Here is a 21,603-nt window from a genome sequence, read left to right as displayed (position 1 = left end):
TTCATTGGACGCCATGTGACAGCACATTGTTAGCTTCAGAATAATTGCAAAAGCACATCGTTAGTTCGAAATGTTGGGCATTATTCACTCGACAATATTCCTCATCATTCAACTGTACCACACCAAACATAAATCCAATGTCCACTAGCCTCTTTGGCCAACTGCTACCACGAACTGCTACCACGAACTCATGCAGGGAATGCACTTGTCACTGTCCTAAGTCCTAAATCCGCTTTCACAAACGAATGGCTCCTGTGCAAAAGAATAATCAGCTTCATCATGCTTAAGTTCTTATCACAAGTCGTTGTCTGCTTCAGCATTCTTCAACGAGTGAAATAACCTCTCAAATGTAATCACTCATTTAACTCGCTAATTCAGCCATGTGCTCCTCAATCTGCTTCAACAACTCTGAGTTCCCATGTATTATGCAATTCCCAGCTAGTATCTCCCAAATTTGCTTGCGAAAAAGAAGTGGCGAACTTTTGATCAATTCAACCATTTTATCATGCGAAGATGAGCGGGAAAACAAATCAACCAAGCAAACATAGTGATCTTCCCCTGGAACAATCCTATATCTCTCAGTCATCAACTCAAAAAATCCTATACCTTCTTCAACAAGGTTGCAATGGCAGCAAGCCTTCAAAACTGTCAAGAATGTATTCGCATCAGGCTTCCATCTCTCTCGAATCATCTGAACAAATGATCCTATCACCTCCTGCCCATGCCCATGATGACATAGAGCACCCAGTAGCGCATTCCACAACAATGTATCCTTCTTTTCCTGAACTGCTAGACTGAACACCTGTCTAGCATCAGCCAAATAGCCACATCTTGAGTACATGTCAATGAGTGAGCTCAAAATCATGACATTTGGATAAAAACCAGTTCTTAGCAACCTTCCATGGATCTGCTGCCCACATTTCAGTGCGCACACAGCTGCACAAGCACGGAAACAACTACTAAAGGTGATCTGATCTGGGTGGACACCCTCTTTGATCAAATGCTGAAATATGCTCAGTGCTTCTGCTTCCTGCCCATGGCGAACATATCCCTCCATGAGAGAATTCCATGAGAGGATATTCTTCTTTGGCATTTGATCGAACAACCGACGGGCAGTGCTCAGCTGGCCATCCTCTGCATAGCCGCAAACTAGTGTCGTCCACATTCGCTCACTTTTCACAGGCATCTCATTAAACAGATCCTCTGCATCTGCAATGCATACGCATTTGGTGTACACATCAACGAGGGAGCTGGCAATCCTGATATCTGACAAGAACCCATGAAGAATCAGATGTCCATGGAGCTGCCTGGCAAGCTCCCTGTCCACAAGCTTCTCACAGCCTACAAGGAGTGCCAAGAAGGTTTGATCACTGTACCCAAGTGAAGTCGACGTGCCGCGGAGCTCGGAGTAGAGCGCCACGGCTTTCTGCATCTCACCACCGCCGGCGAGCGCGAGCAGAGTAGCATTATAGGAGAGGAGGTCGCGGTGTGGCATGGCGGCGAACACCTCGGCCGCGGGGGCCGCGAGCGCGAGGCGGGCGTACCCCGCGAGCATGGCGTTGTAGGAGCAGACGTCGGGGAGGGGCATTCTGGCGAACAGGCGGCGCGCATCGCGCGGGCGGCGGAGGAGGAAGTTGAGCGACAGGAGGTGGTTGGCGAGCTGGGTGGAGCAAGGCACGAGCCTCTTGAGGCCGGCGAGGCGGACGTAGAGGAGGAGGCGGCCGGCGAGGGAGGGGAAGCACGGCGCCGTGGCGCGGCGGAGCAGGAGGAGGCGGGCGAGCGAGGAGAGGAGCGGGAAGGGCGGGCGCAGGCCGGCGCGGGAGAGCTCCGGGAGGAGGGCCACCGCGGCGGCCGCGTGGCCTCCTGCGATGCTGCGGTGGAGGGCGGCGAGGATGCCGGTGTACGGCGGCGATGTCGGCGGCGGCGGCGGCGAGCCGACGGGGAGGGACATCGGGCGGGGAAGGGAAGTAATCTGTGGGCGGAGGCGGCGGACTCAGACAAAATACTCTTGCATGTGGTCGCCGCCAGTCAACGTGGGCCGTCCAATTCAAAAACAAAATAAAAATGAACGGCTCTAATGGACTCTGCAGGTCAACCAAGATCATGAGAACCTGAAGCATAGGATCATTTCATATGCAACCACCATGCACAGAAATGAAATTTACCTAAGTTTCTATCCGATACTAGTTGCTATATTTTGAGACAGACGTAGAAGCTCATATGTGTCTGATTTGTCTTTCACACAAGAAACAGATTCATGACATAAAATGTGCATTCAGGCCTGGTTTAGTTCCCAACTTTTTTCTTCAAACTTCCAACTTTTCCATCACATCAAAACTTTTCTACACACATAAACTTTCAACTTTTCTGTCACATCGTTCCAATTTCAATCAAACTTTCAATTTTAGCATGAACTAAACACACCCAGTCAAAGATAAATTATAGTCTCCAGGACATGAAAATGTGCATTCAGTCAAAGATAAATTTTAGTCTCCAGGACATGACTGTTAACATAGAACTAGGAAAATTTGGGGATAAAAAAAGGGAAGATATTTTAGTGTATGTTAGAAAGCTACTCCTACATCCTACTCTCTTGCTGGCAGCCAGACACAGCAATTCCAGCTTTGTTACAGTGCATCAGCATCTTTGGTTCATCTGGCCATCTGGGCATGCAAGTACATCAAAACATAATGATGTCAACATGTCCAGGACTCCAGGGCATAGTGCTTCCAATAGCAATCGTGCAAGTACATCAACAGATTTCATCTGCGAATATAATGTCAAAAATAGCTTGCACTGCAAAACAAGATTGGAATGTAACTGTCAGCCTCATAAATTGGATAGCTAGAAACCTTAATTGACAACTTTAGTTCTCTCTTCTTTCATTCCTTACCTTCATCTTTTGGTATGTTTGGCTGGTCTACTAAGAGTTGACGCATCGCGGCAATGTCACTGGAACTGCAAAGAAAGAGCACCATGGGCATTCAAGTTAGTGAAGACTGACAAACATGTCTGAATTGATAATTCAGGGATAAACTAAAAGCAGATACAGAACTCCATACAGAGCACACAGATAGGAATATAGATGTTTGGTGAAACAAATAGTTGAACTTTTACCTGCTCGTCCATGTCAGCGAAGAGATGACTGATGATTTTAGTGCATACCTGTCAAATGGAATTTAGGCAATTCAGAGGACCGCAACACGGAGTGGCTTCAGTACAGAAAAAAAAAGTAATATGTGCAGCGTCAGAATAAAGAGCATCTTAATATATGATGATAGCAAACTAAGTGCTGCAACTGAAGTCAGTATTGGTGAAATGGAAAACAGTGCTTGGGGTGTTGCATATATGTAAGACGGCCATAAGGTTGGTTTAATTTTGATTCAACTATAATGGATGAGGTTCAGTACAATGAGCTTCACAACAGCAAAAAAAAAGGGGGGGGGGGGGGGGTCTTCTTTAGGTCATTACTCGGCCTGGTGCATTTCACATAAAGTCCGTAGCCCATCCAAGCAGTCTGCTATAGTTGGCAAAATTCCCACTTGTAACTGCATCTGTTTTGCACTGAGTGCAGACCCACCTCTCACCATTTGATTAGTATCCCGCAAAGCCTTATGTAAAGATCTGGCAATGCTATTGAATTCCTCCCTGAACAATAGCAACAGCAGCAACGTCAGATCAATTTTTTTTTCTCCGTCTGCTTCTAGTGTCACACCGAAACTAAAAGGGATTGCAACAGCAGCAAAGCCACTTACACTGTCTCCCTCATAGAGACGAAGATGATCTCCAAACTCTCCATTTGCTTACCCAAAAGATTCTCTCTGATGTTAGGGACACATCGTAGGACACCATAGTTCTTAACCTCTTCCAGCACCTTTTAACATATGATTTGTCACGCAGCTAATATCACAATGCATTTACTGCTCACTAGAATTACAGTGTGTCTACCAAATTATCAATTGATATGTTTTTCATGAGCAACCGACCATCTAGCTTGAAAAAACTTGCAGGTGGAAAATACTAGAAGTGGTCCTGTCAGCACTAGCTGAAAGCCCTGAACTTGCTGCAGTTATCCGAGGGGGAAAACTAACTGAATCTGTAATTTCATTACATTAGTGAAATCTGCCCCCCAATGCATGATGCTACCACAAAACTAAATGCTTGTTACATGTCCATTAAATTTCTTTGTCAACAAAAGAATTGCTGCCGTGTCAAAATAAAGAAAAAGAAAAGAATTGCTGCCACACCGAGTAGTGTTGTTTCTCTACAACCACAGTAAAACTGTACTCCAAACCACCAAAAGGGGATATATCTTTTTTTGCAGAGAAGAGAGGAAGAGGATACCGGGAGACGAGCAACGATGGCGGCAGCGTTTGCGAACTGAGAGAGGAGGCGGGAGTTGAGGTCGTCCCACCGATCCATCTCCTCCCGCGCCTTCCTCACCCGCTGCTGCACCCTCCGCACCGACGACTCCATCCAGTCCCACCCCCTCCCGTACGGCCCAGCGGCCGCCAAACGGAGCAAAGAATCGGCGGCGGCGGCGCGTGGAAGGGGAGGGAACGGAAGGTGAGCAGCGGCGAGAAAGCGTCCGAGCTCCGAACGGCGGGAGGGGTCTCCTGCTCGCCGGAGAAGACGGCGGCGGCGGCGGGTATTAGAATCAACCCACGCATTAATGGGCCTTATTCCCTCGCAAGCCCTTTCCGGCCCGAACTATTATGGGCCGCACGTACGTAGAAATGAGCGAAATAAATATGGGCTCCATAGTTGTTGTCCCGTTTCAGCCCAAAGTAGTAGGGAGAATTGGGGTATGGGCCGCACGTACGTCACTATCTTGTTCAAGCCCAAACAAATACTCCTTCCATCCCATAAAAAACCAACCACTAGATGTGATATATTCTAGTTGTCCAGATTTATTGTACTAAAATATGTCGCATCCAGTACTAGATTCACTTTTTTTTTTGAGATGGAGGGAGTAGGTGCGTGAGGAAAAAATTTCAGTCTGGTTTTCAGCGTATACCAGGTGACTTTGCAGATTTCATTTCAGATGCTTCGACGCAGAGATGGTTTGTAATTATTTGAATATACTGTTGAGACAGCATGACGGTAAGAGAGAGAGAGATAGAGAGAAATTTTATGTAGAAACTTTGAATTTGAAGCCATTTGCAATTTCTCATTATGGTTCTGTCCTTATTGACTTGAAAAAAAATGAAGAAATTGAGAAAACGGGGTGTTCGGAGAACTAAACTCCGAACCCGCTTGGCCTGCAAGGAGAACCAAGCCAGATGCTAAACGACCGAGGGAACCTCTCCATTCCATTCCCGTCATCGTCTTCTCTTCGCCGTCGCCGGCGAATTCATTGGAATTGCATGTGAGCTACTCCTAGAGAGCTACTTCCTCCGTTTCAGGTTATAAGACGTTTTGATTTTGATCAAAGTCAAACTGTTTTAAGTTTGACTAAGTTTATAGACAAATATAGTAGTATTTATAATACTAAATTAGTTTCATCAAATCAATAATTGAATATATTTTCATAATAAATTTGTCTTGAGTTGAAAATGTTACTATTTTTTTCTATAAACTTGATCAAATTTAAAATAGTTTGGCTTTAACTAAAGTCAAAAACGTTTTATAACCTAAAATGGAGGAGGGAGTAGTTTAATCTAGTCGTTGGGCTTTTGTTTCAACAGCATCGGCCATCCTGCTACACTACATCGATCCGTCGATATCAACATCACAGGGGAAGGTGTAATGCTCAAAAAAGCTCAAGATTATTCACCAAGCATATGCATGATGCATCATCGGTAATTCAGGATATATATAGTTATGAGCACATGGTAGGATCACTGCATGAGCATCTATACAGGTAGGATCCGGAGTACATATGTTCTTCATAGTTAGGTGGCAGATCGATCTGATCTGCCCGGCCTGTTTGTGTTGTATATATGCGAGCCAACGACTGAATGAATGAATGTTTGGTTGCTTCAATTTTAACTGATCAGATCAGAGACAATATAGATATATCCCTAGCTTATATCGCTAGCCAAATCACTCTATAACTATCTTGCTAGCTAGCTAAGCGCAATGCACATGCATGAACAGAAGAAGAGAATAATTAAGGTAGCTTCGACTCACAACACTATACTAATGGCTACTGCCTACTACGACAATAGATCATCAGAGAAGTGTTTTTTGCGTGGATCTCTAGCAAAGTCTATGACAGAAGACTTGTGAATAGGAGTGAAGTATACAAGTTATATACATACTTCACTATATAAGAAAGTTGGTTGCAGAAAAGAAATCAGATCAGGACCTTGAACAAAGCAGCAAAAGCCCTTAATGTTCGAGCTGAAATTATATTGGCCGGAAGGTCTAAGCTTTCTGAAAATGTGAGAAGTCAGCTGAAACTTGAAAGAAGAAATGCAAGGCCGGTGTTTCCATCTCCCTGTCAGACCAAGTAAGCTACTTGGTGCATTAATGAATGAATGCTAGGAATGCAATAACAAGCAGCTTGATCTACCTCGGACAACTAACTGCAACTGTAAACTGGGCAGTAGTAGAAATACAATTAGTATATCATCATAAGTTAATTACAGATAATTAAGCTACTAGCTAGGTGGCGACCTCTTCTCTTTGGGAGGCATAATGTACTACTAGTAATGAGGTTTGTGTTTACGAATCAGAGCACATGCCCCAGCCAACTGAGCCACCAGTTGATCACATGCACGCTCATCTCAAGCTTCTTGTTTTGCTTACTTCGGTACTACCCTCTCCTCGGTGCAACCATTTCATTGTTGACTCCCATCATTTTTAAAATCACCTGGAATGCATGCATGCGCAGCAGCTAATTACATTGTTAATATTGAGAAGTGCTTCAATTTATATTGTTCTTGAAACCGATATGATGATTCTAGGTTCAGAACATATTAGGAAATCGATATGACGATTTAATTTGCTCATCTGCCTGCCTAGCTGGCCTGAATTATGCAGGTAGAGCACACACATGCAGAATTATCATCGACCGCGTTGTTCCTTCATTTGCGGATCTTATGAGTACATTGGTCAAGTGATAATTAGGAGGTGATCAATCAGGTTTATATATGTAAAGCAGGAAAGCATATGATAATTGGATTGAATTGTATTGTATTGAGCTGGTGTACATGTTCAGTTGAAAAAAAAACTGCATCAGGGAATTGAAGATTGTGTAGTGCGTCAGTAAAATGGATTTGGAGGATTGAAACCGGCCGGGTCAATGCCTGCCGCAATCCACAGAAAACTAAAGCAGAGGCAACAGGAGTTGGATAGAAATGTTACTACCATCGATCAAGACAGATTCACTGCCTCTGCTTTTGTTCAGTAAGTACATTAGCTAGTAGTACAGGTAAAAGGTGATTATTCCTGAAAACCGTACGAGTTGATCCAGCTGGAACTACTATATAACTATCTGTTCAAAAATGGCATATAGTACATGGAAGACAGATGAGAGTCGGTGGTGAATATATGGATTCATGTGATGTATGTTTATACACGCTATTAGCATAATTTCAGGAACGACGTAAATTTACTAGAATCCTGGAATCCCAGCAGTTGCTGATGAGCAGATCAACTGAACAATGCTGACACACGATTACAGAGACCTAAGCTAGCTCGCTTGGCTTACATACATGGAGAGTGAGTTTTGCAGACAATGCAGTCAAATTTCTGTGCTCCATAAGATCTCTTCTCTTTTTTTTTAAGGGATGACACAGGATGAGTATTGTATACTGAATTTTGTTTATAGTAACAAGGGAAACTATTTTAATCCCTCGAGAGAATAACCCCTCGTTCTTTGCATGTCACTTAAATGGTTATGAAAAAAATTGAGAAGGTGTATTAACATGTGATATAATACTCTACAAACATGTAAGTTCAAATTCAACTTGTACATCTCGTAACGAACAGTAACAAACAGCTACACTGTATACTGAATTACTATGAGGTTTTGCACCGTCCGGCCGGCGTCGGCGAGCTAAGTACTCCAGCAAAGAAAGCAGGCACGTGTGGCAGCGCAGAGCAGAGTGCCAGTGACAGTAGCACAGGATCCGAACGCGCCCCCACGACTCCCCACGCAATCTCACTGCCACTGCATCTTCTTCTTCAGTTCTTCTTCTTCTAATCATGCATGTTCCCGATCCTCTCCTCTCCTCCCCTACCTACATATATAGCTGGCCGGTCGATCCCAACCTCCATATCTTCCATCCTGTGTGCTGCTTCGATTCGAGACATCAAGCAGCAGGGAAGCTAGCTAGCCTGTACATTTATATTCGCTTCTGCTGCAGCAAAGTCACCATCTGCCTAGCTAGCAGCTAGCTCCTCCTGCAGCTGCAGCTGCTGCGCGTATAGCTTAGCTTAGTCAGCTGCAGGAAGGTAGAGTAGAGTAGTAGCCACTAGCACAGCCATTGCTAGTGCGGCAACGCAAGCTCGCCGGCGACAAGATCATATTAACCGGAAGAGAAAGCTAGCTGAGCTTGCTTGCTTGCGCGTGTATCTATCAATCAAGGGTTGGTAGCTAGCTACAAATCGATAGCGTACAGCGGATTACACAAGAGAATGCAGCAGCGGCGGGGCGGCGGCGGCGTGCCGCGGCTGGCCATGGCGGTGGCGGTGCTCGTGCTCGCCGCGTCGTCGGCGGGGCGATGCCGAGCGCAGCTGGCGAGCGGCTACTACGCCGGCAAGTGCGTGAACGGCGGCGGCGGCAACTCGAGCGTGGCGGTGGACGTGGAGAGCATCATCCACGACGCCGTCCAGGCACGCCTCGCCTGGGACAAGCGGATGGTCGCCGGCCTCCTCCACCTCATCTTCCACGACTGCTTCGTCGCCGTACGTACAATCCATATACACACTGCTCTCTTAATCAAGATCAGTTCGATCAGCTAATTAATCAATACTGTATCTGAATCATCGCTGAATTAATCGATGGATAAATTTGTGTTCGATCTTATTATGATTAACTGATGAATGTATATAGGGGTTGTTCGGATTGATATCATTTCAAACCATATTATTTTTCTTAAAGTTATTAAATATGTGCATCCATTTAGTTTTTTTACTAAACTCTGATAAATACACAGGAAATTTCGTCAAAACTTAACAATATTATTAAATTGTCAAAATTAGTAATGTACTATATTTTAACAAATTGGCTACAATCTGGACATGTGTGTGTGGTGCAGGGGTGTGACGCGTCGATACTGCTGGATGGGCCAAACACGGAGAAGACGGCGCCGCAGAACAACGGCATCTTCGGCTACGACCTCATCGACGACATCAAGGACACGCTCGAGAAGGCCTGCCCCGGCGTCGTCTCCTGCGCCGACATCATCGTCGCCGCGACCAGGGACGCCGTCGGCATGGTACACACACATTTCTCAAACCAATACTCCAATTCATATTTGTCATTTCTGAATCGAAAATCCAAATTAAAATTTTGGCATTCTGCAAATTTGCGATGACGAAACAGTGTGGAGGGCCTCGGTACGAGGTGCAGCTGGGGAGGCTGGACGGGACGGTGTCGCAGGCGTGGATGGCGGCGGACCTGCCGGGCCCCGACGTCGACATCCCCACCGCCATCGACATGTTCGCCAAGAAGGGCCTCAACAGCTTCGACATGGCCATCCTCATGGGTAACTAACTCACTACTAATTCAACTTCAGAGTACTAATTAAACTTCTTCACAAAAAGAAAAACAGAGTACAAATTGAACTTAACTGTGATCGATTAACTGTTCTTTTTTTTTCAAAATCAAAGAAGCTAGTAGATAACTAGGCCATGTGCATGTGTTTATACTTTAAGTACTTTGGCGTAATTTGACCGGGGGCAGAGCGCATCAGAATATATAATCGAGGGGCTAAACACATGGAATGTCACGTATACCGGTGCTACGCATTAAAAAGGGGTTCATGGTATCTGTGGGAGTACTTACTACCGTCAATCTCAATTAGCACTACTATACTCAGTTTCCTCATCGATCATGTTAATTTGTTTAATTACTTAAAGAATTCTGTTGATCGAGATCTGAAGCTATGCTTTATTGATCAGCTGGCACACATTGGTAATTGGGAAGAGTGAGATCCACAGCCGTTATCACACACACACACACACCTATATATAAAAATGATGATACAGTGGCCACTGTGTTTAGGGTTACAACCTTTACAAAATCTTGGCCGTCAATTCCCCATCTGATATGACCATACTCTGTTTATAGTGTGTCTGCAAAGACAAGCTATTAGCTTCTTGGTCATCAGTGACAACCAAATTTAGATTTTAAATTTAATATAGTCCATTTTGCATCATTACTTTTTAAACCGGTAATAACGTTTTACCCATAACTTATTCCGGTTACTTGGTTCATTTCTTCACGGCTTATTATCAGGCATTGTAACATGGCTCAAACAACCATGCGTCTGTTCTAAAATAAAATTGCATCATGATATTATATGTGCAGGGGCTCACACGGTGGGGGTGACACACTGCTCGGTGATAAAGGACCGGCTGTACAACTTCAACGGCACCGGCGAGGCGGACCCGTCGATGGACCCGATATACGTGTGGATCCTGACGACGTTCGCGTGCCCAAAGAGCCAGGCCTTCGACAACATCGTCTACCTGGACGACCCCTCCAGCATCCTCACCGTCGACAAGAGCTACTACTCCCAGATCCTCCACCGCCGCGGCGTCCTCGCCGTCGACCAGAAGCTCGGCGACCACGCCGCCACCGCCTGGATGGTCAACTTCCTCGGCACCACCGACTTCTTCTCCTCCATGTTCCCCTACGCCCTCAACAAGCTCGCCGCCGTCGACGTCAAGACCGGCGCCGCCGGCGAGATCAGGGCTAACTGCCGGAGGACCAATTAACTAGCTAGGAGCATGATGCCCAAGTGCTATAGTTAATTAATTAGAACATCCATCAAAGAAACAAACAGATTTAAAGAGAGAGAGATCGTAGTATATGAGCACATCCAGCCAGAGCATATATGCACATTCATTCTTTTCTTTTGCCCTCCTGATCTTGTCAATGATTGCATCCATGATTCTACTATACATTAGTAGTTGATTTCAGTAAAGATTTTAGCAAATTAATTTACTGGAGCTTAGCTAGTAGCACTTTAGTAATTTAGTAGTGTTTTCCTTCTCTACTTCACTAGAAGTACCTTGTGAGTTGTACTTGATCACTGCCTTGAGATTCTTTTTGTTTTGTACGTGGCTCGTATAAAAATAAAGACACTCCATGATACAAGAGCAGCGGTACTCTTACTCAATAATAATATATTTATGAATGAAGATAATACGACTACTCACCCTGTACCAAAATAAGTCGATAAACCTAGACACCACTGTCCAGGTTTATAGCCAAAAATTTACTTATGTGTCTAGATTTATGACCATAAATTAACTTATTTTAGAGCGAAGGGAATATAGGGCTTGTTTGGTTCGCATATCCAATCTCGACCAAGCCGAAAATTTGGAGATGCCAAAATATTTGTCATTCTATTTGGTTTATAGCAAAAAAAAATGAAAAAAGGATGACGGTTTATTTGGTTTGGTTGAATTGAGCCTAAGCCAAAATACACCTTTGTGGTAGCATACGAAACAAAAACGGTTGCCAAATGCCAATCTTTACCAAAACAAACAAATGGTCACAACCAATTCTTGCCATTGCTAAAACAATTGGTATGGTTAGGATTGGCAATGAACCAAACAATCCCATACATAGTATTTACTTCTCAGAGAAAAATTAAGGCCAGGAAGGGAATCTCTAAGGGTCAAGGAGAAATGCATGTGATACATACTGCCCTGTTCACCTCTACTGTTGACATGTACCAGAAGAAACCTAGGGACGGTAAGCTGGATTAGTCAATAAGCATCTTTAAGGGTTCTGGAGCCAGCGAATGCGACTAGTGCTCGCTGCAAACAAGGTAGCAGAGTAGTGCATCCCGAGAGCGAAGCCTGGGAAGCTGGGAATCTTCAACCTCACGAAAGCTGAGGCAAATTTCTTAATCCGGGCATCTTATGCAGAGTCCAGACCTTGAACCGGCTGCCGGGCTCCAGCTAATTAACGGGGTGTTTGGGAGGGAGGGGCTAAACTTTAGCCAGCACCTCCCTCCCAAACACCCCCGTATATGCATGAATCCTACTAATGCTATTACCCACTATTATGACACACTCTCTCTCTCTCTCTCTCTCTCTCTCTCTCTCTCAAAATATTTTACTCCAAGCTGTAGTACATAATGCGATCTAAACAGTAAGCATCCTATAGTGCATAAGAAAATCAGAAGGTAACATTCCCTGGCACAGAGATACACAAGGCTTGATTAATGCAAGAATTGCGGTCAACACTCAGCAGCCAGCTCTAAGCTCCAGCCGTGCATTGGAAACAAGTCAAAGTTCTAGACTCTGGCCTTTTTTTAGCCATAATTCATGTTTCGTTTATCTCCAGGACATCAATATATTTAAGAAAATTAGTGTAACTGTGAATAAGATTGATTGATAGGATATTTGCTGTCCCAATTTATACTCCTAGAAGCCAAAATTCATTTGTAGAGAATGACATATCAAATTGTTCAACTCATCGCCATCACATAGCAGATAATAAATTTGGGATTTGTTCTAGCCTGTGGAATTGGACACTCCGATTTTGGAGTAAAAACTCATTCAACAACGGCTAACAGATCAGACTCACGGCAGAAGCAGTGCTTCTCATCGGTACCCAGGTCCACCTGCAAGTACATGCAATACCATGAGCGTTCAGATGACTGGAACAAAAACCAAAAAAGGCATCGTACTCCCTCCTTTCAGATTCGTTATACTAGGAGGGGTCACATCCCCTTCTAGGTTGCCTTTTTTTTGGGACGGAGGGAGTACTTAGGAGAAAGACCACAAAATGTATCCGTTAGGGAGAAGCCAATTCATTTACCTCATAAGCATTTATGTCAGAGAAGAGAACCTGCAAAGTCACAAGCAGAACCAGGTCAGTGAATCATGTTCAATTGACATTTTAATGCGATACAAAGAACACAGGCGGAACAGCTGTGCCGACTGTAAAGGTGAAAGCAGAAGATATATGTTGTATTTGACAAGTGAGAGTGAAAACAAGAATTGCAGTGGAGCTCCAGGGAAAAGAAACAGAAAAATGAAGGGCATAATAAAAGAGGTAATGATCAAGCAGTGGTTTCAGATTCACACAACGGGCCATGGGCATCTAATCAGCTTGCATTAAAAAACCACCTGCTCTAATGACCAAAAACTGGAGTTTCCATTAAAAATGAAATTGCCTAAAGACCAAAGATATCACTCAGCTTCATTAAGCCACATAAACATTTCACATTTAATGGAGCAATCTTTGAAACAGTTAACATGACATTCATGCATATTTCTATGCAGCAAGTCAAGTATCTTTCCCTATAACATACAAGAAATATGAATATGCTAAGTTAATAGTATATTGCAACGTTTTATACTATACAATAAAAGGAAAATTAATAGGTTGTGTAGAAGCACAAGATAAGCAAGCCCAAATGAGACCTTGCTGACCATGGGATCATCGCACCACATCTAAGCACACAGTAAAAATTAGTAGTGGGCAGTTTTTTCTCCATGTTGTATTGTGTTTAACATGATATTGCACCTTTATATATATGAGAAACCTACTAATGTAATATTGATGCCTTTTCATATATTAGTGATTTTAAGATTTCAATGTTCGACAATCCGAGTATCACTTAAGTTTCTACTGTGTTATCCCACAGCAGTGCTTGGCGGGCTCACTTCTCGCCACCAAAAAGATCAAGGGAAGTAGCTATACTAAAAGGGAAGTATTTTAAAATGCAGATTGCATTTTCTAATGGATGAAGCTTACAGCAATTACAATTTCTGCAGGTAACTACACATAAAACCAAATCTGGCGCAAACTGTAAGTTATCATAAATTTAGTTATACCCATAAAGAACAAATTGTCATTAGAGATCCCCCCTGCATCTAATCTAAATGTAGTAGTGCAGTACATGGAAGTACTATGCAAAGTGAAGAACACCACAGGCAATAACATACAATCTGGTACGTGCTATTCAGAAGTGAATATAATATGTCAAAGTTTTGCAAGCATAGAATTCTCCTTTGTTGACGTACATACACACTCGGAACATGCATTAAGAGTTTACCTTCTTTCCAGCTTCAACTTCATTAACATCAGCACCAACAGACAAAATCTAGCAGAAATAGTATGATGTTAAGGAATTATAGCCCGGTGAAGGTAACAATTATAAGAGTAGAGCATGGCAATGTAAGATCTTACCTCACCCATCAAATACCTCTCAAACTTAACAGCAGATTTTGGCAGCAGGACTCCTCCAACAGATTTCTGTAGGCGTCAAAAGTTTTATAAGAATAAGCTACGTTACAAGATAATCTACTCCTAGTGACTATGCCTATAACTTCAGAATAACCATAACATGATTTTCATGGAAATACGCATCTGTAGATTGGCCGAAGAAAATTTTCAGAAGTTTTTCCTCATAAAATGCTATGATAATGATTATTTGCCATAGCGGACAAAAAGAGTAGCCATCCTAGACAATCCAGTCACCCAGTGACCCAGTGATAGCTGAACAGTGTGTTACATTCTGCAGTCTTTTGGCACGAAACTAACTGGATCACCTGAATTATTTTCTGTAGTTAACTTATTTCAAAGTTTAGTGTAAACAAATGGCGCTATGTAAGACAAATAACGAAGTGCTGATGTTTAAAGATAAATTCTTCACCACTCCAGAATTCAAAATTTTCTTATGCTACCTAAACATGTAGCTTCCTAGATAATATATCACAAGTTCCAACATAACTGAAGAAGCATTAGCTGAAAAGCAGGCAAATTACATTTTACTCCCTCCGTATTTTAATGTATGACACCGTTGACTTCTCGAACAACGTTTGACCATTCGTTTTATTTAAATTTTTTGTGCAAATATAAAAATATTTATGTCATACTTAAAAAATATTTGATGATAAATCAAGCCACAATAAAATAAATGATAATTACATAAATTTTTTGAATAAGACGAATGGTCAAACGTTGATTAAAAAGTCAACGGCGTCATACATTAAAATATGGAGGGAGTATAATATATCTGCAACTATGCAAGTATCAGTGCCAAAATATGATAATTGAAGCCTAATCCTAGTGAAATTAAATATGTAAAAACTGACTCCCTAGTCACAACCTTCCTACCATTTCTGCACCATTACCAGCATTCCACCTAAACCTAGATGTTTCGATTCACGCTACATCAACAAAGGATTCACTCAACTAGAGGCATTCAGAATAGCTATCACCACAGACAATGGCTAAGCAATTAACTGAAATGCTTGAACTAACAAATTAAAATGCAGAGCAAATTAAAGGGCATTGCGAGGCAATGGAGCACGAGATACCTCAGGAATCTGTTCGAGGCGGACGAGCACCCGGTCGGACTGCGGCGCCACCTGGACAACAACAACACCACCACCAGATAGCACATTAGCACAGACGTCAGAACCCTACCCCCCCAAACCCCTGGAACTCGAACTCGAGCCACCCGTAATGCGGTTACCTTGGAAGGGTCGTACTTGAGGGCGGCGACGCGGAGGGAGGAGGCGGCGCGGCGGCCGGTGGCGGCGGCGGCGACGAGCGGCCTGCGGCTGCCACTGGCGGCGGCGGCGCCGTGGAGGAGGAAGGGCGAGGCGGCGGCGGCGAGGAGGGAGGGGGCCATCTGGGGACAGCGAGCGGGCGAGGTGGCGGTGGGGAGCACGGAAGCGCGGAAGGTTCTAGAAGAAGTGGAGAGGAGGCAGAGGCTTCGCCGGAGAGGAGGACAGGCGCTTCTCTTATCTGCTTCTGCTCCTCTTTCTTTCGTCGAGGAGGATGAGATTGACGATGGCTTCTCCTTCTCGATGCTTCCGGAGATGGCTTCTTAGTGGGCCGCAAATGTACTACTGGGCTATAACTATCAACACCGAGGATGCCGACCCAACTTAATTTCCAGGACAGTATTAGGCCCAATATAGACGTGGATTTGGTCTTCGATTATATAGTTCTTTGTTAATTAATTACTCTTAGGCGCAAATGAGATAGGGAAATGATTTCCCACCCACCAAAAAACATCATTAAATCCTAACTATTCATTCTCCCCCTTCCATTTAATCCTAACCCTTCATTCATTTTCCAATCACAATCCCACCCCTACAGTACAATCAATTGTTCCGAAGTTACTGTTACTGAATGCAGAGAGAGTTGCAGAATGCAGATACTGATAAGGGTGGTACAGTGAACAATAGTATTGGTAGATTGCACTTGCAGCAGATTTGTCATGGTTTGGCAGTGATCCTGATCAATGTGCGTAGGGGCAGGGCAGGCCGAGAGATGAGATCTGGATGGATCACGCATACTGTAGCAAGCTCAAGCTAGCTAGCTGCACTGCACGCACTGGCCGGCCGGGTTGGCTACTATACATGACACCACATCCTACGATCGATGGGCCTCCCGTGATACAGGAGATTATAGTGTTTTTTATAAAGATTAAAGAAGTACATCTATATTAAAGTTGTTTAAAAAATTATATTAATATGTTCCTTTTAAGTTCTAAATTATTAATACTTAATTAATAACATGCTATGACTTATCTTGTTTTAGGTATCCTTCTTAATTTTCTCCACCCCCTCCACCCAAACACATCCATCCTTCTCAATTCGGCCGATCAGATGCATGCATACGACGTACAAGACGTACTCCTACTAGCTAGTGGGGGTAACTGGCTGTTCTTCTACTCCTACTACTGCCTACTAACGGCTTGTTTGGTAACTCGAGGGAAAGGGATCGGGAGTTTACACGAGGGAATTGATGATGAGATTAAGATGGGAATTTGATTTTTAATCCTAATATCTTGTTTGGAGAGGTGATAGAAATTGATAGGGAGTTTAGTTGGAGATTAGGTCATTAATAAAAACGGATGGCTGAGATTTGCTTAGAAAAAGTAAATGAGGAATTCTCTCCCAATTACCTGCCCCTACCCAGGTATTGAAAAGGAGGGAGTTCCTTCCTCAATTCCCCATCCCCATCCCACCAAAATTCACATGTCTCCCAACCAAACAAAACACTTATAGCCTCATCCCTCTAAACTCCCAATCCCTTCTAAAAACTCCCTCCAACCAAACAAGCCGTAAGGGCTCATTCCGAAGGGAGGAAATGTGAAGGAAAAATAGAAAAATAGAGGATTGATGATTCCTTTGAATTAGATCTTGTAGATGCATTCATTTCAAAGGGTTGCCCATATTTTCACATAAAAATAGTCCACTCGATCTACCCTCTTTGTTGTAAGAATTCTTCGCACGAAGAACAAGAAATTCGTATATTTTTTATTTCTCTATTTTACACATACATTCCTATAATATTCTTATGTTTTTACTATTCCTACATTTTTATATGCATGCATGGCTCAGACGGCTCAGACGGCTACACAAAATATCAGTAAAGGAGATGTAGAGTGCTAGTAGGAGGCAAGTATATATAGCCACACAGGAGAAATACTCCATCGATCAGTTTAGCAATATAAGACATATATATAACATTTTAAAATTTGATAAAACTTACATAAAAAATAGCAACATATAACCCTGAATTAGTTTTTAGCATTGAATGTATTTTCGTAGTAAGTTTATTTTGTGTTAGAAATATTATAAATTATGTTAATTTTTTTTTAAAAAAGCTGACTTAGAGAAAAGTTAAAGATTCTTTAATATAAGTCGGAGAGAGTGAATTACGTCGAGATGGATTAAGTTTGGCAAAGGTCGGCATCAACAGCACATGTACTATATATATCACTGACGGTATTTGTTTGTCCTCATCGGGACGAAGCTGCAGCTGTACGCATCAACCATGTACTTAATTTGCAAATATACTAGCTACAATGCTGGACCGGCGAAAACAAACTAAATATACTCTACTATAATTAATATACGTGGTTAATTCGTTCACGTGGAAACGGAATTTTTGTTGGTTTTCATCCATACATGTAAATTTAACCCTACGACGCAAATATTGTAATTCAAATCCTTATTTTAAAAAAAGAAAAAGATATAACATGCACCGACGTGTGTGTTAGCTGATGTGGACGCGTACATGGAAAATTAATGTGAAAGAAGGTCAAAGAAAGATGATCTATGACGTGACAGATCGAGGCAGCCATTGGTTACTCGATTAATATATACCACCTCCGTTTTTTAATAGATGATGCCGTTGACTTTTTCTCACATGTTTGACCATTTGTCTTATTCAAAAAAATTTACATAATTATAATTTATTTTGTTATGAGTTATTTTATTTCTTATAGTACTTTAAGTGTTATTTATATCTTATACATTTGCATAAAATTTTTGAATAAGACGAATGGTCAAACATGTGAGAAAAAGTCAACGGCGTCATCTATTAAAAAACGGATGGAGTATTAATTAATACGCTTTTAATCTCTCGGCAGAGCACACGTAACTCAGGAATTAAACGAGGTTAATCGCTAAACTAATCAGGTTGGGTTAGCCGTCGAGGACGCCCGAGGCCAGCGCAAATCGAGCAAATTAATTAATTAGTTAACTGTTTAATTAACTTGCGGACCAAGTGATGAAACCAAATCTACTCACAGATGACATGTCTCGGTCAAGCGATCGAGCAGGTGGACACACGACTAGTCGACGTACAACTTGCATATCAGAGTCTTTTTTATCTACTCGCTCCGTATTAGATTATAAACCATTTTAATTTTGATTAAAGTTAGGCTGTTTTAATTTTGATTAAATTTATAGAAAAAAATAGTAACATTTTTAACACAAGACAAATATATTATGAAAATATATTCAATTATCGATTTAATGAAATTAATTTGGTGTTGTAAATATTATAACATATTTGTCTCTAAACTTAAGTTAAATTTACAATAATTTGACTTTGACATCAAAACGACTTATAATTTAAAACGGAGAAAGTAGCACGCATATACATTTTCGTTCCCACGTGTAGTGGCGAAGCCACCGGGGTGCCAGGGTGGGCCTGGCACCCCCCATCCCCATGCACCCCCGGTGATTAGGCATCTAATCCATACAATTAACTCATTAGTTAGTTGCAAGTTGAGCCTATACATAACTAACCAATACGTGATTACCTGAGTTAATGCAACTAAGCGATGCGGTTGCAAGTCTCCAAAACTAAAAAAGGATGAATAGATTCATGTATTCAGTAAATTTGGTGCTATTTAGTTGCCTAATTTTAAAAAATGATTCTTTGGCGACCACGTATATTAGTGCGAACAAGAGGTGAGGTGAGGGCAATCTGCCACTCAGCATGAACTGAGCCATCAAGATCCACACTTTTGTCTACCGAGGCGCTGGTGAGTTCTTGCATCTCGTGGCCAGCACCCCCTATCACTAAATCTTGGCTTCGCCATTGCCCACGTGTGCTCTACCTGGACAACGTACCAGTGGTACCACCTACGTACTTTCTTCGTTTTAGAATATATTTTTTAAACTACAGAGAAAGTAAGTTGAAAGTTACATTAACAAATTAAGTCACAGATAAGTGATAATGCATCTAACAAATGATGAGATCGATCGATTGCCACATTATATATATATATATATATATATATATATATATATATATATATATATATATATATATATATATATATATATATATATATATATATATATATATATATATATATATATATATATATATGAAAGTCGAATTTCTTCCACTCTCATTTGAGAGTGCGAATACAAGGAGGTATTTTGTGTTTGGGAAAGTCCGAAGAAAAAAGGATTTTGAATCCTCCTTTTCCTTTTTCCCTTAGAAAAATAACTCAATCAAAATCCAATTATCTACTCTACAAGAACGAAACGCTTGTTATGCCTAATATACTTAGTTTAACCTGTATTTGTTTTAATTCTATTATTTATCCGACTAGTTTTTTCTTCGCCAAATTGCCCGAAGCTTATGCCATTTTCAACCCAATCGTGGATTTTATGCCTGTCATACCTGTACTCTTTTTTCTATTAGCCTTTGTTTGGCAAGCTGCTGTAAGTTTTCGATGAAATCTTTACTACTCTGTCTGCCAAATTGAATCATGTATTCATTCTAAAAAAATTCGAAATATGGATAAGAGCCGAGAAGTCTTATATTATGAACCTTCGATTCTAAAATTCAAATTCTTCTACATTGAATGTATAGCTGCAGCAATAAATTTGGATCAGTCTTTCTACTCCCTGCATCTACGTTGAGCAGGTATCTTTAGGTAACCGCACAATACCTAACCTAATTTATTGATAAGAGTGCTTATTATAAATCAATTCTTGCAATTTTTTTCAAAAATTGATTTTTGCATTTTTAGGTGTCAAAATAAACAAAACCCATCCTAGTGGATTTGTGTGGTAAGGAAAAACGGGTAATCTATTCCTTAAAAAAAATCTTGGAGATTATGTAATGCTTACTCTCAAACTTTTTGTTTATACAGTAGTGATATTCTTTGTTTCCCTCTTTATCTTTGGATTCTTATCTAATGATCCAGGACGTAATCCTGGGCGTGACGAGTAAAAATCCAAAATTTTTTCTTACAAATTGGATTTGTTTCATACATTTATCTACGAGAAAATCCGGGGGTCAGAATTCCTTCCAATTCGAAAGTCCCAAACGATCCGAGGGGGCGGAAAGAGAGGGATTCGAACCCTCGGTACAAAAAAATTGTACAACGGATTAGCAATCCGCCGCTTTAGTCCACTCAGCCATCTCTCCCCGTTCCAAATCGAAAGGTTTCCGTGATATGACAGAGGCAAGAAATAACGATTGCAAAAAATCCTTCCTTTTTCTTTCAAAAGTTCAAAAAAATTATATTGCCAATTCCATTTTAGTTATATTCTTTTTTCTTAATGTTAATAAAAAAAAGAAGAAAATTCTTCTTTTTTCTTTCTAATTCTAAAATTGGATATTGGCTAAAAGACAATCAGATAGATTTTCTCTTCAGCAGGCATTTCCATATAGGACTTGTTATAATAAAACAAGCAGGTTATAGAAAAAAACTCTTTTTTTATTATTTATCAACAAAGCAAAAAGGGGTCTTATCAAACCAACCCACCCCATAAAATTGGAAAGAAAGATAAAGTAAGTGGACCTGACTCCTTGAATGAGGCCTCTATCCGCTATTCTGATATATAAATTCGATGTAGATGAAATTGTATAAGTGGATTTTTTTGTATTTCCTTAGACTTAGACCACGCAAGGCAAGAATTTCTCGCTATTTACTATTTCATATTCTTGTTACTAGATGTTCTATAGGAATAAGAAGAAATCGCAACCCCTTTCCGCTACACATAAAAATGGATTTCGAAAGTCAATTTTTCTTTTCAATATCTTTACTTTTTTTCAGAATCCTATTTTTGTTCTTATACCCATGCAATAGAGAGCGAGTGGGAAAAGAGAGGTTACTTTTTTTCATTTTTCCCTTAAAAAATAGGCTTTCTTGGAAATAGGAATCATGGAATAATCCTGAATTCCAA

At 41.5% G+C, this 21,603-nt stretch overlaps 4 protein-coding genes and 1 non-coding gene across 5 annotated transcripts; 1 reads left to right on the top strand and 4 right to left on the bottom strand.

The window, feature by feature from the left end:
- Position 1: 1 nt before the first annotated feature.
- Positions 2 to 1,951, bottom strand: LOC107279121 (pentatricopeptide repeat-containing protein At2g21090-like). The gene is made up of 2 exons (XM_015758254.1): positions 607 to 1,951; positions 2 to 33 (listed from the first exon to the last, which is right to left on the bottom strand). The coding sequence occupies exons 1-2, from the start codon at positions 1,949 to 1,951 to the stop codon at positions 2 to 4; spliced, it is 1,377 nt and encodes a 458-aa protein (XP_015613740.1).
- A 459-nt stretch (positions 1,952 to 2,410) lies between these two features.
- LOC4349428 (uncharacterized protein At5g43822) lies at positions 2,411 to 4,625 on the bottom strand. The gene is made up of 6 exons (XM_015757692.3): positions 4,345 to 4,625; positions 3,756 to 3,874; positions 3,472 to 3,648; positions 3,118 to 3,165; positions 2,894 to 2,958; positions 2,411 to 2,796 (listed from the first exon to the last, which is right to left on the bottom strand). Exons 1-6 carry the CDS (start codon positions 4,474 to 4,476, stop codon positions 2,753 to 2,755), a joined length of 585 nt encoding a protein of 194 aa, XP_015613178.1. The 5' UTR covers positions 4,477 to 4,625; the 3' UTR covers positions 2,411 to 2,752.
- A 3,423-nt stretch (positions 4,626 to 8,048) lies between these two features.
- On the top strand, positions 8,049 to 11,040 carry LOC4349427 (peroxidase 57). The gene is made up of 4 exons (XM_015758271.3): positions 8,049 to 8,856; positions 9,210 to 9,389; positions 9,497 to 9,659; positions 10,484 to 11,040. Exons 1-4 carry the CDS (start codon positions 8,587 to 8,589, stop codon positions 10,891 to 10,893), a joined length of 1,023 nt encoding a protein of 340 aa, XP_015613757.1. The 5' UTR covers positions 8,049 to 8,586; the 3' UTR covers positions 10,894 to 11,040.
- A 1,447-nt stretch (positions 11,041 to 12,487) lies between these two features.
- Positions 12,488 to 15,921, bottom strand: LOC4349426 (10 kDa chaperonin 1, chloroplastic). The gene is made up of 6 exons (XM_015757573.3): positions 15,621 to 15,921; positions 15,463 to 15,513; positions 14,330 to 14,395; positions 14,196 to 14,243; positions 12,953 to 12,982; positions 12,488 to 12,755 (listed from the first exon to the last, which is right to left on the bottom strand). Exons 1-6 carry the CDS (start codon positions 15,777 to 15,779, stop codon positions 12,687 to 12,689), a joined length of 423 nt encoding a protein of 140 aa, XP_015613059.1. The 5' UTR covers positions 15,780 to 15,921; the 3' UTR covers positions 12,488 to 12,686.
- A 4,833-nt stretch (positions 15,922 to 20,754) lies between these two features.
- On the bottom strand, positions 20,755 to 20,842 carry TRNAS-GCU (transfer RNA serine (anticodon GCU)). The gene has a single exon. It is a non-coding gene; the product is annotated as a tRNA-Ser (tRNA).
- Between the last annotated feature and the right edge of the window lie 761 nt (positions 20,843 to 21,603).

The sequence above is a fragment of the Oryza sativa genome, chromosome 10, assembly GCF_034140825.1.
Source record: "Oryza sativa Japonica Group chromosome 10, ASM3414082v1".
Lineage (NCBI taxonomy): Eukaryota > Viridiplantae > Streptophyta > Magnoliopsida > Poales > Poaceae > Oryza > Oryza sativa.
This window is presented reverse-complemented; position numbering and strand designations above follow the sequence as displayed.

What these genes read in the sequence shown, in the direction of transcription:
- LOC107279121 (XM_015758254.1), bottom strand. Translation starts at nt 1,951, where the DNA reads ATGTCCCTCCCCGTCGGCTCGCCGCCGCCGCCGCCGACATCGCCGCCG. An exon ending in TTGCAACCTTGTTGAAGAAG is followed by an intron (nt 34 to 606) that starts GTATAGGATTTT and finishes ATTATTCTGAAG; the next exon opens with CTAACAATGTGCTGTCACAT.
- LOC4349428 (XM_015757692.3), bottom strand. Translation starts at nt 4,476, where the DNA reads ATGGAGTCGTCGGTGCGGAGGGTGCAGCAGCGGGTGAGGAAGGCGCGG. An exon ending in TGTGAAATGCACCAGGCCGA is followed by an intron (nt 3,166 to 3,471) that starts GTAATGACCTAA and finishes TCCATTTGACAG; the next exon opens with GTATGCACTAAAATCATCAG. An exon ending in AAACATACCAAAAGATGAAG is followed by an intron (nt 2,797 to 2,893) that starts GTAAGGAATGAA and finishes CTTGTTTTGCAG; the next exon opens with TGCAAGCTATTTTTGACATT.
- LOC4349427 (XM_015758271.3), top strand. Translation starts at nt 8,587, where the DNA reads ATGCAGCAGCGGCGGGGCGGCGGCGGCGTGCCGCGGCTGGCCATGGCG. An exon ending in TCCACGACTGCTTCGTCGCC is followed by an intron (nt 8,857 to 9,209) that starts GTACGTACAATC and finishes TGTGTGGTGCAG; the next exon opens with GGGTGTGACGCGTCGATACT. An exon ending in CCAGGGACGCCGTCGGCATG is followed by an intron (nt 9,390 to 9,496) that starts GTACACACACAT and finishes ATGACGAAACAG; the next exon opens with TGTGGAGGGCCTCGGTACGA.
- LOC4349426 (XM_015757573.3), bottom strand. Translation starts at nt 15,779, where the DNA reads ATGGCCCCCTCCCTCCTCGCCGCCGCCGCCTCGCCCTTCCTCCTCCAC. An exon ending in TCAAGTACGACCCTTCCAAG is followed by an intron (nt 15,514 to 15,620) that starts GTAACCGCATTA and finishes GTTGTTGTCCAG; the next exon opens with GTGGCGCCGCAGTCCGACCG. An exon ending in CTGACATAAATGCTTATGAG is followed by an intron (nt 12,756 to 12,952) that starts GTAAATGAATTG and finishes ATGTACTTGCAG; the next exon opens with GTGGACCTGGGTACCGATGA.